The 14,766-nt window shown below is 71.9% G+C and overlaps 7 protein-coding genes across 7 annotated transcripts; 4 read left to right on the top strand and 3 right to left on the bottom strand.

Moving 5' to 3' along the window:
• Window positions 1–5: 5 nt before the first annotated feature.
• Window positions 6–3,280, top strand: V1510DRAFT_429946 (uncharacterized protein). Its single transcript, XM_066935340.1, has 2 exons — window positions 6–130; window positions 162–3,280. The coding sequence occupies exons 1-2, from the start codon at window positions 68–70 to the stop codon at window positions 2,952–2,954; spliced, it is 2,856 nt and encodes a 951-aa protein (XP_066789162.1). The 5' UTR covers window positions 6–67; the 3' UTR covers window positions 2,955–3,280.
• Window positions 3,281–4,374: 1,094 nt separating this feature from the next.
• V1510DRAFT_416145 (uncharacterized protein) lies at window positions 4,375–6,492 on the top strand. Its single transcript, XM_066933707.1, has one exon. It carries the CDS (start codon window positions 4,661–4,663, stop codon window positions 6,452–6,454), a length of 1,794 nt encoding a protein of 597 aa, XP_066789161.1. The 5' UTR covers window positions 4,375–4,660; the 3' UTR covers window positions 6,455–6,492.
• V1510DRAFT_416140 (uncharacterized protein) lies at window positions 6,120–7,407 on the bottom strand. The gene is made up of 2 exons (XM_066933706.1): window positions 7,310–7,407; window positions 6,120–7,144 (listed from the first exon to the last, which is right to left on the bottom strand). The coding sequence occupies exon 2, from the start codon at window positions 7,123–7,125 to the stop codon at window positions 6,463–6,465; it is 663 nt and encodes a 220-aa protein (XP_066789160.1). The 5' UTR covers window positions 7,126–7,144; window positions 7,310–7,407; the 3' UTR covers window positions 6,120–6,462.
• Window positions 7,274–8,055, top strand: V1510DRAFT_416139 (Longin-like domain-containing protein). The gene is made up of 3 exons (XM_066933705.1): window positions 7,274–7,810; window positions 7,842–7,938; window positions 7,970–8,055. Exons 1-3 carry the CDS (start codon window positions 7,404–7,406, stop codon window positions 8,030–8,032), a joined length of 567 nt encoding a protein of 188 aa, XP_066789159.1. The 5' UTR covers window positions 7,274–7,403; the 3' UTR covers window positions 8,033–8,055.
• Window positions 7,898–9,985, bottom strand: V1510DRAFT_119868 (uncharacterized protein). The gene has a single exon (XM_066930265.1). The coding sequence runs from the start codon at window positions 9,906–9,908 to the stop codon at window positions 8,043–8,045; it is 1,866 nt and encodes a 621-aa protein (XP_066789158.1). The 5' UTR covers window positions 9,909–9,985; the 3' UTR covers window positions 7,898–8,042.
• A 503-nt stretch (window positions 9,986–10,488) lies between these two features.
• Window positions 10,489–12,222, bottom strand: V1510DRAFT_416133 (uncharacterized protein). Its single transcript, XM_066933704.1, has one exon. It carries the CDS (start codon window positions 11,745–11,747, stop codon window positions 10,593–10,595), a length of 1,155 nt encoding a protein of 384 aa, XP_066789157.1. The 5' UTR covers window positions 11,748–12,222; the 3' UTR covers window positions 10,489–10,592.
• A 1,587-nt stretch (window positions 12,223–13,809) lies between these two features.
• On the top strand, window positions 13,810–14,686 carry V1510DRAFT_346540 (DHS-like NAD/FAD-binding domain-containing protein; the record flags this gene model as incomplete). Its single annotated transcript, XM_066930821.1, has 2 exons — window positions 13,810–14,140; window positions 14,172–14,686. Coding segments are annotated over 2 exons (846 nt in total), but the record flags the coding sequence as incomplete, so codon positions are not given.
• Window positions 14,687–14,766: the final 80 nt, after the last annotated feature.

Raw genomic sequence — 14,766 nt, 5'->3', positions numbered from 1 at the left:
TTTCCATCATAGTGCGGACGCCAGTCTGCGCGTAGATCTAAACCCAACCCGCGCCTTCCTCCGCGCCATGGACGACACCCTCGACGACTCCGGCATGGCCATGCTCCGCCGGGGATACGCCGAGAGCGAGGTACGTGGTCCCTGGGGCGATCTGACCGCAGCCCGGCGACAGTCGCGTGGTCGACGGCTCCGGCAACGGTCACGACGGCCTCGACACGTTCGTGCTCGGGCACAGCGACAGCGGCGGACGACCGGGCAGCCGGACGGCTCGGCCTGGCGGCCCGGACGGTGCCGGCGCCCGCTCGCCGGACGCCAACCCGCACGCGTCCATCGACGTGCACGCGCCCGGGTCCGACGACGGGCACCGGCTCGCCCTTGCGTCGACGCAAGCCTACGAGATCTCGCCCAGCCAGGAGAACGTGCGGCCGGCGCGGTCGCTGTCGGCCGTCCTGCCGCCGTCCGAGGACGACAGCATTCTCGACATCTCGCAGGACACGCCCGACGGATGGACCGGCCGGCGGCCGGCGTTCCGGGTCGTGTCGTCGCCGGTCGTTGTCGCTGCGCGGCCGGCCGAGATCCAGACGCCGATGCTGCCGGACCTGAGCCAGCTCTTCAAGATGACGCCGGGCAGTGACATGCGCTCGGCACCGGACACGAGCCCGCTCAAGGTGCGCTCGCAGCGGCCGGGCACGTACGTGTCGCAGGCCGAGTCGCAGGAGCGGCGGAACCGGCTGCGAGGGCTGCGCGGCCTGCGCACGCAGCCCGACGACATGTTCTCGCCAATTGCGGACCGTCGCGGCGCGCCGGCCGCCGCCGACGTGCTCGAGCGCGCCCTGCGGCCGCCGCGGCGCACGCCGGGCCGCGCGGTCGAGCTCCAGGTGCCCGAGACGGTGCGCGCGCGGCGCGAGCCGCGCGACGTGCCCTTCGCCGAGATGCCGACCCAGAAGATCAACGACGACCCGACACAGAACATGCTGATGGTGCGCGACTCGCAGCCGGCGCCGTCGTCCCTCAAGCTGTCGGACGCGTCGTCGCCGGCGGCCGGCGACGGTGACGGCGCCGTGGCGGCGTCGTCGCCCGAGTACTCGTCGTTGTCGACCGCGCGGCCGTCCGGGGACGGGCCGGCCGAGGGCGACACGACCTACGAGGACCGCACGCAGGTCATCGACTACGCGTCCGCGTCGCCGTCGTCGTCCGCGCCGTCGTCGCCGGCCCGGTTCGAGGTCGAGGTCGAGGCCTCGGACGGGTCGCCGGACGTGCCCGCTGTCGCGCCGCGGCTGGCCGCGCGCGCTCGCACGGCCGGAGACACGCCGGCCGGCGCGCGGTATTCGACACGGGCGCGGTCGACGCCGGCGGCCGTGCCGCGGCTGCGGTCGCCGCCGGTCCGGCTGCAGTCGCCGACGGTGGCAGTGGCCGGGATCTCGCCGATCAAGAGCGGGTCGGGTCCGCCCGGACCCGACCCGGGCGACACCGAGGTCGAGGACATCGACGCGGTGGATCCGGCCGACCGCGCGCGGCCCGCCAAGCGCCGCGCCGACAGCGACGCGCTGGCCGTGACGCCCAAACGCACGCGGCCGGGGCAGCCCGCGCCCGACCGCGTGCTGGCGCCGTGGTACGGCGAGAATACCGTTTCGTACTACCCGGCGCGGGTCGTGGACTACGACCGGGTACGGGCGCAACTGGCGACGGTCGCCGACCGCGACGAGGTGCCGGTGACGGTCCGCTTCGACGACGACGAGAACGAGTACGTGCGTGCGGTCAAGTACCGGCAGCTGCGGGCGCTGGAGCTGCGCACAGGCGCGATTGTGCGCGTGAACCGGCCGGGCCTGCGGACGCGCCAGTTCACGATTGTGGGCGCTGAACGCGTTGGCAACGGCACCAAGACGTGCGTCTACGGCAACGACACGGCTGTGCTGGCCGCCAAGCCGACGCGCGGCCGGCGGCGGCCGGCCATTGCCGCCGTGGAGCGCTGTCTGGTGGCCGAGCTGGTCGTACCCGCGACCAACATCGGCAAGTTTCCAGCCACAGACCTGGGCGTGGCGGTGCCGGCGGTGGCCACAACGCCGACCCGGCGGCCACTGCCATCGCCGGACGCGGACGCGGCGGCGCCCGTGCGGTCGCCGACGCGCGAGCGCACGTCCGGGCTCTTTGCGGGCATGGCCTTTGCCGCGTCCGGGTTCGACGGGCGGGCGCGGCTGCGCGACACCGTGCGGGCCCGGGTCGTCGCCGGCGGCGGCGAGTTTCTCGACAACGGCCTCGGCGAGCTCTTTGCCACGGACGAGCGCGGGCGGCTGCATCCGGTGCGCGAGCGCATGAACGGGCTCAAGTTCGCGTGCGTGATCTCGGATGGATACTCGCAGCGGATCAAGTACATGCAGGCGCTGGCGCTGGGCCTGCCGTGCCTCTGGCCCGAGTTTGTGCTCGAGTCAGCGGCGCGGGGCTCGCTCGAGCGCTGGCGCGAGTACGTGCTGCCGTCGGGCCGGTCGAGCCTGATAGGCGGCATGGTCAGGCGGATGGACGTGGGCATGTTTGAGCTCGGCCTCGACCGCGGCTGGTCGGTTTACGAGCTCTACGCGCGGCGCGTGCGGCTGCTGCTCGGGCGCCGGGTGCTGGTGGCCCTCGAGGGCCGCAGCCTGGACGACAGGCTGCCGGTGGTCGGCCTGCTGTCGATGATGGGGCCGGACGTGCTGGCTGTGGCGCCGGATCTAGACGCGCTGGACGAGCTTGTGGCGCAGCCGCCCGGCGCGCTGGTGTGCGCGGACGCGGACGCGCGCACGGTGGCGCTGCCAGGCGCGACGCCCTGGGAGGCGCGCGACACGCGTCCGGCGTGGGACTATGTCTATGCGGACGAGGGTCTGGGCAAGCAGGCTGTGCAGTCGCTGGCCGGCAGCGTTCGCGTGGTGGATCGCGACTGGGTGATCGAGACACTTGTGGCCGGCCGGCCGGTGGGATAGCCAAGCGCAACCGACGTGCGCCACACATCGCCACCCGCAGCGGCGCTGCGCGAACACAGCGCTGCGCGAACACAGCACTGCGCGAACACAGGGCGGCGGACCGCTTAGGCAAGCCACAGGGCCGCCCGCGGATCTACAGGAATGTCGAACTTCTCTGACACCCATCTATCATGAAAATCCAGACGAGTTCTTAAAAAGCCCGTTCTTCTGCGCAACTTTAAATGGAATCCCAGATATCCAATCAGACGAGGCAGTGGTCAAACCGCAACGTCTGCTCGTCCAGGACGAGTGGGTAGCTGGACTGTCAAGTGCGACATAAATAACGGCGGTTATTTGGTGAGCAAGAAATTTGCGTCGGGACATTTATAGTGCGGCCGCAACGTAGGGTTTTAGGGTTACGTGACGCGGTGCGGGCGGTGGCTGGGGCGGGGGTCGCGGTGGCCGTGGTGGCGCGGGCCTCCCGCGCTCACGCCACGGGTCAGGCCACGCGCCACAGTGGCGCGGCGCACACCCGCCGTGGCGGCCGGGAGCACGTATCCGACGGAGCGGATATGTTCTGGCGCGGCGGTGGGCCCGGGCTCTACCCGGCGGCGGGCGTGTCCGCCGTGCGCGCGCCGGGCAGACACCGGCGCACGCAGCCGGCGCAGGCCGTCGGACGGCGAGCCACCCGGCCACGCAGGCCGCGGCTGGCCGCCGGCAGTGCCCGCCGCGAGCCGCTGCACCGCCCGGCGGCGGCCGCCGGGCGGCTCCGCGCGGCCCCGCGCGGCCGGCGCAGATCAGGCGCACGCGAGCCCGACCGGCCGCCGCCGTCCGTGCGCGTCCGACCCGGCCCGGCCGTCTGCCGGACGCGCACCGGTGGGTCCCGTGCCGGCGCCCGCCGCCGGGCGTCCCCGACGTGGCGTGGCCGGTCACAGGTGACAGCGTGGCCGTCGGGAGCGTCGCCAGCCGACGCCGGAAGACGGTCCCCGCCGCCAATGGCGGTCCCCGCATATGCCGGCGGGCGTCATCTGGGACGGTATCACGGCGCGGTGACCCGGCACATCGCTAATGGTAAACATCGCCATCGCGCCACGCCGCTAGCGCTGCGGACCGCCCGCGCGCTAGCCCGGGCAGGCAGCCGCTGTGGCGCGCGCTCCGGCGACCGCGCCGACCGCGCCTGATCCAGGACTGCGCCACGGCGCGCCTGCCAAATTAAACACTAACGCCAGAATGCGGGGACGGGTGGTGCGGGAGGCGTGACAACGACGGCCATGTGGCCCCGCGTGTCACGCCCCGACTCGTCCGCCGGCGCCGGCGCGGCGCCGCCGCGGCCAGCGGCCGTCGCCCAGCGCGCGGGCGAGGGCGCGTCGCGCGGGCGCGCGCCGGTGGCAGCGGGCCCGGGCGGCCTGCCGGGCCCTGAAGGCACGGCGCCGGCGGCTGGGGCGTGGGCCAGCTCGGGTCCGCCGCGCGGCGGGCGCCGCCGTCGCCGCCGTTGTTGTCTGCATTCGCTTATAAATTAGCAGCGCCCGCCGGGTGCCCGACCAGCACCCGCGGAGCCCCTGTCAAGCCCAGTCCGCCCGAGCCCCGAGCCCGCGCGCCTGAGCCCCGTCCGAGACCGCGAGCGATCTGCGCCGAGCGCCGATCGCGCGTCCGGAGCACGCCGAGAGCGGGCCCGAGCAAGCCCGAGCAAGCCCGAGCAGTCCAGGCGAGCGCCTGCAGCGCGCGCAATGCGCTTCGAGCGCGACAGCAGCGGCGCCGGCCCGAGCCCTGGAGGCCGGCCGCCGGCCGGCGTTGCCTCGGCAACGGATGCTCCTGTTGCCACGGCAACCACAGATCTCCCACCTCGCCCTAGTTTTTCGACAGACTTCGCCCACCACGACGACAACCCGCGGCCAGAACAGGCCGTTTCCTCTCGCGCGTATCCGTACCGGCCGTCGCCTGACGAGCCGTCGCTATCCGGCGCACCAGCCTACACCCCTGGATCGGCCGGCAGCTCGCGTGGCCGCGGCCGCAGCAAAGTACGCAAGATGTCGCTCGAGGAGTTTGAGCGCCGCCAGCACGAGATCGAGACCGGCCAGGACGTGCTCACGCCGTTCCGGCTGGCCAAGCGCGAGTCCGAGGCGCTGGCAAGCCGCCACGCGCTGACGGCAGACGACAACCACCTGCAGAAGCGGTACCGCCGCCTGTTTTTCTCCGACCACGTCAACCACCTCTACCACCCCGTCCAGGCGTTTCTGCCGGGCTTCTATGCGCGCTCGGAGTCGGCGACCGAGTCGGCGGCGATGCCGGCGGGTGTGGCTGCGCTTGACGGCGTGCTCGAGTGGTGGCGCACGCTCAAGCGCGACCAGGCCATGAAGCATTCGGCGCCGCGCCACAAGGTCTGGGACCACTACGAGCGGCCGTACGACGAGGCGCGCGCGGAGCGCATGGAGCGCGTGGAGCGCACCGAGCGGGGAGCCGCGCCAGAGGCCGAGACGGCCAAGCGCGCGGACGCGGCGGGCGCGCCGGCGGACGGCCCGGCGGACGTTCCGGCTCCGGCGCCGTCGCCGGCCGCCACCGGCGCTCCCGGCGGCTCGGGCCGGCGCGGCCGGCCACACTTCGAGGAGTGGGCGCACCCGGTGCCCAGCCTGCGCCAGTTCGAGCTCTGCCGCAGCAAGAGCGGCCGCGGCGTCTGGGACAGCTTTGGCGTGTGGCGCTGCCTGGTCCCGGACGAGCACGGCGGGTTTGATTTTGGCGACGACGCCAGCAAGATGCGTCTCTTTGACCGGTACGACGACTACCTGGCGTGGAAGTCCGCGGAGGGCCGCCGCGCGGCGTCCGAGGCCGAGGAGGAGGCGCCCGCGGCGCCCGCGCCCGCCGCCGCGGCCACGCCGGCCGCCCCGGCCGGCCCGTCGATCCCCGGCTTCCCCGGCCTCGCGCGCTTCCCCAGCCTCACCGACCTCATGCGCTGCATGGAGCGCAACGGCCGGGTCGAGGTCGGCAACGACGGCTCGTGGCGGTGCTCCGGCGTCGACGGCGACGAGCCCGCCGAGGCCCAGGCCAAGGCCAGCCCGGCCCCCCGCGACGGCGCCAAGGAGATCGCCACGCAGTACTCCACGTCGGTCCAGATCAACCCCGACGGCACGCGCACGACCAAGAAGAAGGTCCGGCGGTTCTACGACGACGGGTCGTCGGTCGAGTCGGACGCCGAGCCCGACAGCGACGACGACGTCCTCCAGTCGCTCTGGGACAAGGTCAACGGGCGCGTGCCGCGGCCCGCGCCCGGGTCCGAGCCCAAGTCGTTCCAGGACATCCAGAAGCTGATCGACGCCGTCCTGCGCGGCGACAAGTCGTACAGCGACGAGGCGCGCTCGCTCTGGGACCGCATGGACAAGGTCATGGGCACGTTCTGGGACCAGGCCCGCCGCACGGGCTGGGGCCCGCCCGGCCCGCCCGGCAAGTGGTGGTGGCAGGACGAGCCCAAGGACGACAAGGACAAAAAGGACGACAACGGCAAGAACGGCCGGGGCGGGAGCTGGTAGCTAATGTATTACTCGGACTCAATCTCGTCGTCGGTGAGCGTGTGGCCCAGCTGGATGGCCTCCTTCATCTCGTAGTGGCGCTTGCGCAGCTCCTGGAACCGCCGGTGGCGCTCCTCGTCCGGCTCGGCGTCCGGCTCGGGCTCGGGCTCGGCCGCGAGCTGCACGTGGTGCTCGGCCGGCGCGTAGTCGACCGTGTACGTGTCCTCGGCCTGGCCCAGGTCGAGGCCGGGCAGCCCTTCGAGCTCGTCCTCCTCCTCCGGCGGCAGGTCCGCGAACCGCGTGTACGGCGTCTTGGGCTCGGTGATCTTCATCGTCGCCGTGCGCTCCTGCTCCGTCTTGTAGAGGTTGGCCTCGTCCCACTTGAGCCGGGGCGACGGCGACGCGGACTCGGCGAGCTTGCGCTTGGCCGAGCCGGCCGACGCCGGCCGCTCGGGCTGCGCCGGCGCCGGCGACGCCGAGCCGGCCGCGTCCGCGGCCTCGTCGGGCGTGCCGGCGTGCACCCGCGTCGACGCAGGGCCGCCCATGGCCGCGTTTGTCTCGGTATTGGCCTGCACGACCGACCGGTCGATCTCGGCCGGCGCGTGCACGTACGCGTCCGGCGACGGCGCGTTCTTGAGGATGCCGCGCGGCCGGCCGCCGTCCGGCGTTCTGGCCGTGTCTTCGGATGGCATGGGCGCGGATGGCGGATGACTGGGGTCAGCGGATCGTGCGGCTCGTGCGGCTCGTGCGGCGCGGCGGCCCGTCCGCGCGCGTGTCCGCGCGCCGGCGCCGGCCATCGCGGGCGGCGGCCATCCACGGCGGCCGCGGCCGCCGCCTGCGGCCGCCGCCGCCGCCGCGGCCGCCCGTGTCTCGTACCTGCTCTGCCTTCGGGTGCGTGTCGATCGCAAGCGCAACTGCAGGTGCGGCACGGCCGATCGCGCTTTCTGTTCCCACCAAACCCCGCAACACCATGGCCGCGCTCAGCCTGTACACGGTCCAGGCCGTGCTCGTGCTCGACAGCAACGGCAAGCGCGTGTTCAGCCAGTACTACGGGCCGCCGCACGGCCCCGCGGGCGGCCGCGCGGCCGCGTCGCGCGACGCCCAGCGTGCCTTCGAGAAGGGCCTCTTTGCCAAAACGCGCAAGCAGGCCACCGACATCTTGCTCTACGACGGCTCGGTCGTGGTCTACAAGGAGATCGTGGACGTGGTGCTGTACGTGGTGGGCGCGGGCGACGCAAACGAGTCGCTGCTGTACCTGACCGTGGTGGCGCTGCGCGACGCGCTTGATATCCTGCTCAAACACGCGGTGGACCGCCGGACGATTGTGGATGGCTACGACCTGGTCGCGCTGGCGATCGACGAGACCGTGGACGACGGGTGGGTGCGCGGCTGGCGGCGCTGACGACAGGATCATCATCGAGACGGACGCCGAGGCCATTGCGGGCCGCGTTTCGCGCCCGCTGACGCACGACACGCCCGGCCGGCTCGACCTGAGCGAGCAGGGAGTAAGTGGGGCCGCGGCCGCGCTGACCGCAGCTCAAAAGCGCGTACCAGTTGGCGAAGGAGCGCTTTGCGGAGCGGCTCAAGAACAGTCTTTAGTATATGTACATCACTTGCGCTTGCCCTTTGGCTTGCGGCCTTTGCGGTCGTCGTCCGAGTCGTCGCCGCGACGGCGGCCCTTGGCCGGCTTGGCCTTGGCCTTGCCGGCGGGCTTGGCGGGCTTTTTGGCGGCCTTGGCCTTGGCCGGCTCGGGCACGATCGCGCGCAGCCGCGTGGGCGGGACGGGCGTCACGTAGTCGAGGCCGTAGCCGTCGGCGCCGGGGTCGGCCAGCAGCGCGAGCTCGCGCGGCGCGCCGGCGGCGGGCGGCGGGCCCGGCCGGGCGGGGCCTGCGTCGCGGCGGGCGGCGTCCAGGAAGCTGGCGCCGCACTTCTTCATCGCCTTGGACCGCTTGACCAGGCCCGGCACCAGCCGGATCTTGTAGCGGAAGCGCGGCAGGGCCGTCCACGGCGCGCACACGACCAGCGCGGCCTCGAGCGTGTCCTGGCGGCCGGGATCGGGCACCAGCCGGCCCACCGGGAACTTGTCCGGGTGGGTTTCGCCCTCGAACTCGGGCCGGCCGCCCTCGACGGCGCCGAGCGGCACGCGCTGGAGCTCGGTGGCCTCCTTGCGGCGCAGCAGCTGCAGCCGGGCCTGCTCGTGCTGCTGGTCGGCGCGGACGTCCAGCTCGCGCTGGGCCTGCTGCCGGGCGGCGACCTCTTCGGCCGACGGCTGCGGCGCCGCGCTGGCCGAGGCGAGGAGCTGCATGCGCAGCTCGCGCTCCTCGTCGTCCTGCTCGCGGTATTTTGTCGAGATCTTCTTGAGCTTGGACTTCTTGCCGCGAGGAAGGCGGACGGGGACGGGCGAGTCGGCCGAGACGTCGGCGGAGCCGACGGAGGCGTCGTCGGACTCGTCGGACTCGGCGTCCGAGCCGGCGTCGGACTCGGCGTCGGACTCGTCCGAGACGTCGTCGTCGGCGGCCTCGGGCCCGAGCTCGGGCTCGAGATCGGGCTCGGGCTCGGGCTCGGGCTCGGGCTCGGGCTCGGCCACGCCCTCCCCCCGCAGCCGCGCCCGCCGCGCCGCGCTCTCCTCGTCGACCAGAAACACGACGCCGATGCCCAGGGCCATCCCCGGCGCGCCCACCGGCGGAATCACCACGCGCGCCTCCTCGGCCACGTCAATCGCCAGCACAGACACGTTCAGCTCCTCGAGCCGCACAAAGTCCGGCCGTTTGGCCGTCGTGATCGACGACGCCACCGTCCCCGGGCCGCCGGCCGCCCCGGGCCGCACATGCTCGTGAAACTGCACGCGCACATGCTCGTGGCGCGCGTACCAGGTCTCGGAAAACGCGCCTCGCGACCACACATCCGTCGACGCCAGGCTCAGCGTCGCCGCCTGCGCCAGCGTCGACGACGGAACGACGACGTCGCCACCCGTCCGCACGTGGTTCTTGACCACCACCGGCGTCGACAGGTCGTGGTCGGAGTACACAAACACGTCGTGTTCGTCGAAATGCTCCGTCAACAGCGTCCGCGACTGGTGCGCGTAGCGTCCGCCCACCACCAGGTACCCGTCGCTCGACACGAACCAGAAGTACCGCTCGAACCAGAACGGCGCGCGGTCCACGCCGGCCGGCCGCGCCGGCGCTGGCTGGTTGCGCGGGTTGCGCGGGTCCGCCATGCTCTGTAGCCGTTTCTCGCGCCGCCGCGCCCGCTTCTGCTCCGCCATGGTCGGCGCCTCGCCCGCCGTGCTGGCCACGCTCGTGCTGTCCGACTCGGACTCGCTCTCGTCGGCCGCGGGCTCTGCCACAGGCTCGGCGCTCTTCCGCAGCGCTACCGCCGCCGGCGGCGCCAGCCCGTTGTCTTTGCCGGCCAGCACCTCCAGCAGCGCCGCGCTGATGTCTGCGCGCGTGCGCACCTGCGACGACTCGCTGCGCATCTCTTCCTGTGCCGATCGCCGGCTGTGCGCTGGCTGATGCTGATCGCCGTGGTGTAGAATTTTCGGTGGGAGCCGTGTGGGAAGTGGACGGCAGCCGCAGCGCGTGCGGCGCTGGGACAGCCGCAGCGCGTGCGGCGCACGGGCGTGCCGGCCGCGCTCTTGGCGCCGCACAGCGTGCGGCTTGCTTGATCTGTGCAACCCGCCGGAGCGGACCGCCTGGTTGGCGCCGAGGCTGGGCCGTGACACGCCGGCGGCAGCTGATCCAGCTTGCGCTCCGCAATGAGCCGCACGACGTGCGGCGTATAGCCGCACGGTTCCTGGGCCGAATTTGCCGGTGCACTTTGACCTGTTCGCGCCGCCGTTAGGCTCGACAGGTGCCACGGGAGGCCTGCGCGCTACCGTACGGGTTGCGACTCCGCGCGGCGGTGCCCTTCGGGTAGTAAGCCGCACGCCGTGCGGCTTATAGCCGCACCGTCGCCAGCATGTCGCTCTTCTCGGCTCTGCTCAAACGGCAGCTACCTCAGCACACTCCCGGCGGCGCCGGCGTCCCAACCGCTTCTACGCTGGCCGATCTGCGGCGTTTCGTTTGAAATGAAAATCATTGACTAGCAAGGTCATAACGCCTGGACCCAACGTGGCGGGTCGGGGATGTACAATGTGGCATGCGGTCTCTGTACAGACGGCTCAGGCAAAAACTTCGTTGTCGGCGCAACACGCGGCCTGGAGCTCGTCTTCGTGGTATGTCTGCTCAAGCTCGAGCAGTCGGTAGTCGGATATGCCGAGTATCTGCTCGCGGCGGAGCTGCCCCGGCGGGCGCTCGGGCGCAACGAAATCGAGATCGGCCAGGATCCACGAGTTCTTGCGACCAATGTCGGCCACGCCGCCGTGGCTCTTCTTGTTCTTGTCGACAAGCGACAGACTGGGCGCGGCGATGACGACGCGCTTAAGCTTGGGCCGGTACGTGCCGACAAAGTCGAGCACGGACTGGTTGAGCTGGCGCAGGTTCTCGTAACCGTTGCAGACGCGGAGCTGGGTGAGCGAGATGAGCAGGGTCTCGGGCTCGAGGTCGTCGAAGAACTCGGAGCAGAGCGAGCAACCGCCGTAGATGGTGATGGACTTGAGCGAGCGGCGCAGAGGCGGTGCGATGACGTCGCAGATGTGGTGATCGTTCGAGAGTATGCGCGACGGGCAGTCCATGACCAGCGACTGCAGCTTCTTGAACATGAGCGGCAGCGGGTGGTACGCGGTCGTGCACGCCGGGAAGATCTTGATGACCTTGAGCTCGAGCGTGGTCGTGTTGGGCAGGACCGGCGCAAAGAGCTCCATGTCCTCGATGCACCAGCAGATGTTCTCAAGCTCGAGGTGCTCGACCGAGGGCAGCACGGGCATGGCCGTCGGCGGGGTGCCCGGGCGGTGGCGCATGTCCGGCCGCCGGACGAGCGCGATCGAGTCGATGATGCAGTCGGCCACGCGGATGTGCTTCAGCGACGTGAACCGCGCGACAATGTTCCACCACACGCGCGAGAAGTTGCGCCCGCGACGCCAGCCGGTGTAGTACGAGAAGCTGAAGTACTTGATGTTCTTGATGGCCGCCGCGCTCTCGGGGAAGAGGTGCTGCCAGTCGCGCAGGCTGAGGTCGTTCATGTTCTCGAGCGACAGCGACTCGAGGTTCGGGCAGATGTGCAGGATCGTCGGCAGGTGGGCCAGGATCGGCCCCGTGTCGGCCGGGAGGTAGCCCGAGGGCGACAGCGGCGTGAACTCGCCCGGCGAGACGTACCGCAGGTGCTTGACGTGCGGCGCGAGCGACATGGGCGACGTCAGCAGCGCCGAGACGAGCATGTCGAACCGCTCGAGCGACGAGATATCGATCGACGTGTAGAGGTACCGGTTGACCTGGCACGCCAGCTTCTGGCACGTCTGCAGCAGCGGCAGCAGCAGGTGCTTCTGCGCGTCAAACAGGTCCGACGTGATGTAGTCGAAGATCACGTCGAGTACGTTCGGTGGCAGGTCCGCGATCGACCGCGTCGGCGTCAGGCCGCCGGCCGGCGACGTCCACCGCGGCGGCGGCGCGTCCGCGCCGGTGTACGCCCACTTGCCGTTGCCGCAGGCGTACGCGCAGGCCGCGTCCGGCGCGGCCGGGCTCGCCTGGCCGCTCGGCGGGGCGCTGGCGCCACTGGGCGGCCCGTTCGGCAGCCCGTTCGGCCCGTTGGCGAGCCCGTTCGGGAGCCCGCCGGTGCCGTACGAGGCGCCGTAGGCCGCGCCGTACGATGTGCCGTACGACGTGCCACACGGCGCGCCGTGCGGCACCGTGTCGTGTGTTCCGTTCGTCTTGCGCTCGCGGCCGTCGCCCGCCGGCGGGCTGGCCAGGCCCCGCGCGAGCCGGCCCGGCCACCACGCCCGCTCGGGCTCGCTGTCGAGCTCGGCCGCGAGCGAGAAAATCGTGTCGGCGCCGGGCGCGCCGCCCGCGCCGTCCGCGCCGTCCGCCGGCCGGCCCTCAATGCCGACCGCGCCGGCCGTCACCGTCGTGGCCGTCGTCGTGGCCGTCGCGCGTGCGCGCCGTTCCGCAAACACTGCGCCTGCGCGCGCCAGCGCAGCGGGTAATGAGTCTACGGCCTGCTGCCGTGCTGAATCCACCGGCCGGGGCCTGTATCGAGCTGCTGGCCTGTCGTGGCCGTCTGCGGGCGCGGTGAGGACGACCGCGCGAGAAGAAGGGGGTCTGCTGCCGGGTAACGCCTGCTATTCGTGTCGTCGCCGGCCGATTAGCGTTCTCGGTTACAGCCCTGACGTCATGCCTGTGTCACGTTCCGCGCCCGCCGCAATCTCAGATCTTGCAGCCGCCTGCGTCCAGCCGTGCGGATTGGGAAACATGGCCGTCAGCTTGCCAGACCTGGAAGGGCGCTAACGGCGGCCAAGGGGGGCGGTCGACCGCATTAGCGCGCATGCACCATTACGCTGTGTCTCAGATAGATGGATCAGTGGGGCGGGTCGCTGCGACCCGTGTGCGCGCCTGCACGGGTACAACCGCGTGGGAAGCGGCGCCGCGTGTGACGCGGCGGCTGCGGCGGCGCTGGCCGCGGCGGCGCTGCCGGGCGCCAGGGCGGCGCCTGGGGCCCTGGATCCGGCTTCTTGGACTTGGCGGCTGGCTGGCCCTCGGCAAGCGCTGGCCAGAGGCCGGGCCACTGGTCCGGTGGCCGGACTGTGGCCAGGTTGGACAAGCTACTTGAAGGAGCCGCCGTCACGGGGAGCACGAGCCGACGCGTTCGGCCGACAAGACGACGGCGGGCGACGGGCGCCGAAGACTGCAGCTGCGGCGTCGCCACTGTTACGACGGCGGGCAGACAGCCCGAGAGTAGATGGCCGGCGGCCAGCGGCCATAGGACCGCGGCCGCAGCCGCCGCAACGACCCCCTCCCCTCCCGTTGGCGGGCGGCCGGCATGTGCCCGCCCTGACGCGACCCTCCCGGGATGTCCCGCCCTGGTGTCCCGGCCGCCAGCACGACACGGCCAGCCGGTGGCCGACGGCTGGCCAGTGGCTGGCCAGTGGCTGGCCCCGCGTGCCGCCGTGCCGGCGCCAGCAAAGCTGTGGCCGGCGGCGGCAAGTTGCGGAGTGCGGCTGACGCCGAGCGTCATGCTGCTAGCTCGGGCGGGGAAGAACCGGCCGCTCCAGACCACGGTGGTGGGCGCGGCACGTACGGCAGCAAGGGCCGAGCGCTCCCCCCGGACGCGACACACAGGCCCGCTGGGGGGTGGGCGCCAGGGGTGCCCACCGCCCACCGCCGAAGACGCGCCGGGAGTGCGGCTGACTGCTGGCGCGCCGTTGCGGTGGGTAGCCGGGTAACCACGATGGTACCCGCGCCGCACAGCGCGCCGCGCCGCAGTGGGCCTTCGTCATGGCTCCCCCAGGATCGAGCGAGCTCGCGGGCGTGGCCGCGCTGCTCAAGGCCGGCAAGGCCCGCAACGTCGTCGTCATGGTCGGCGCCGGCATTTCGACGTCGGCCGGCATCCCGGACTTCCGGTCGCCCAAGACCGGCCTGTACGCGAACCTGTCGCGGCTCAAGCTGCCCTACGCCGAGGCCGTGTTTGACATTGGCTACTTCCGGCGGCGGCCAGAGGCCTTCTACACGCTCGCCGACGAGCTCTACCCCGGCAAGTTCCGGCCGACGGTGTTCCACTCGTTCCTGGCGCTGCTGGAGCGCAAGGGCGTGCTGCGCCGCGTGTTTACGCAAAACATAGGTACGTGCGCCGCAGCCGGCGCTGACGCCAGACACGCTTGAGCACCTCGCCGGCGTGCCGGAGGACAAGATCGTGTGGGCTCATGGCTCGTTCGCCGCGAACCACTGCATCGACTGCGGCACCGAGATGGCTACCGCGACGCTCAAGGCCATCATGGACGCCGGCAAGATCCCGCACTGCGCGCGCTGCAAGGGTTTGGTCAAGCCGGACATCGTCTTTTTCGGCGAGAACCTGCCCGCGCGGTTCTTTGAGCTGGCGCCGGTGGACACGCGCGCGGCCGACCTGGTGATCGTGGCGGGGACGAGTCTGCAGGTGCACCCGTTTGCCGACCTGCCGAATCAAGTCTCGTGTCCGCGCGTGCTGTTTAACCTCGAGCGCGTGGGCGACTTTGGCCGCCGCAAGACCGACGTGACCGTGCTGGCGGACTGCGACACGGCCGTTCGTGAGCTGGCGACGCTGTGCGGGTGGACGGCTGAGCTGGAGGCGATGTGGGCGAAAACGGCAATGGAGGAGACCAAGGGCGAGGCTGAGGGCGAGGCTGAGGGCGAGGCTGAGGGCGAGGCTGAGCCGGCGGCAAAGGCGGCCGACCCTAAGCCCGCGGCCAGGGGGGCGTCTGACAAGGCCGA

This window comes from Dipodascopsis tothii (genome assembly GCF_038497935.1).
Source record: "Dipodascopsis tothii strain CBS 759.85 unplaced genomic scaffold V1510scaffold_13, whole genome shotgun sequence".
Lineage (NCBI taxonomy): Eukaryota > Fungi > Ascomycota > Lipomycetes > Lipomycetales > Lipomycetaceae > Neoaidaea > Neoaidaea tothii.
The sequence above is the reverse complement of the archived record's forward strand: the minus strand, read 5'-3'. Positions and strand labels throughout refer to the sequence as shown.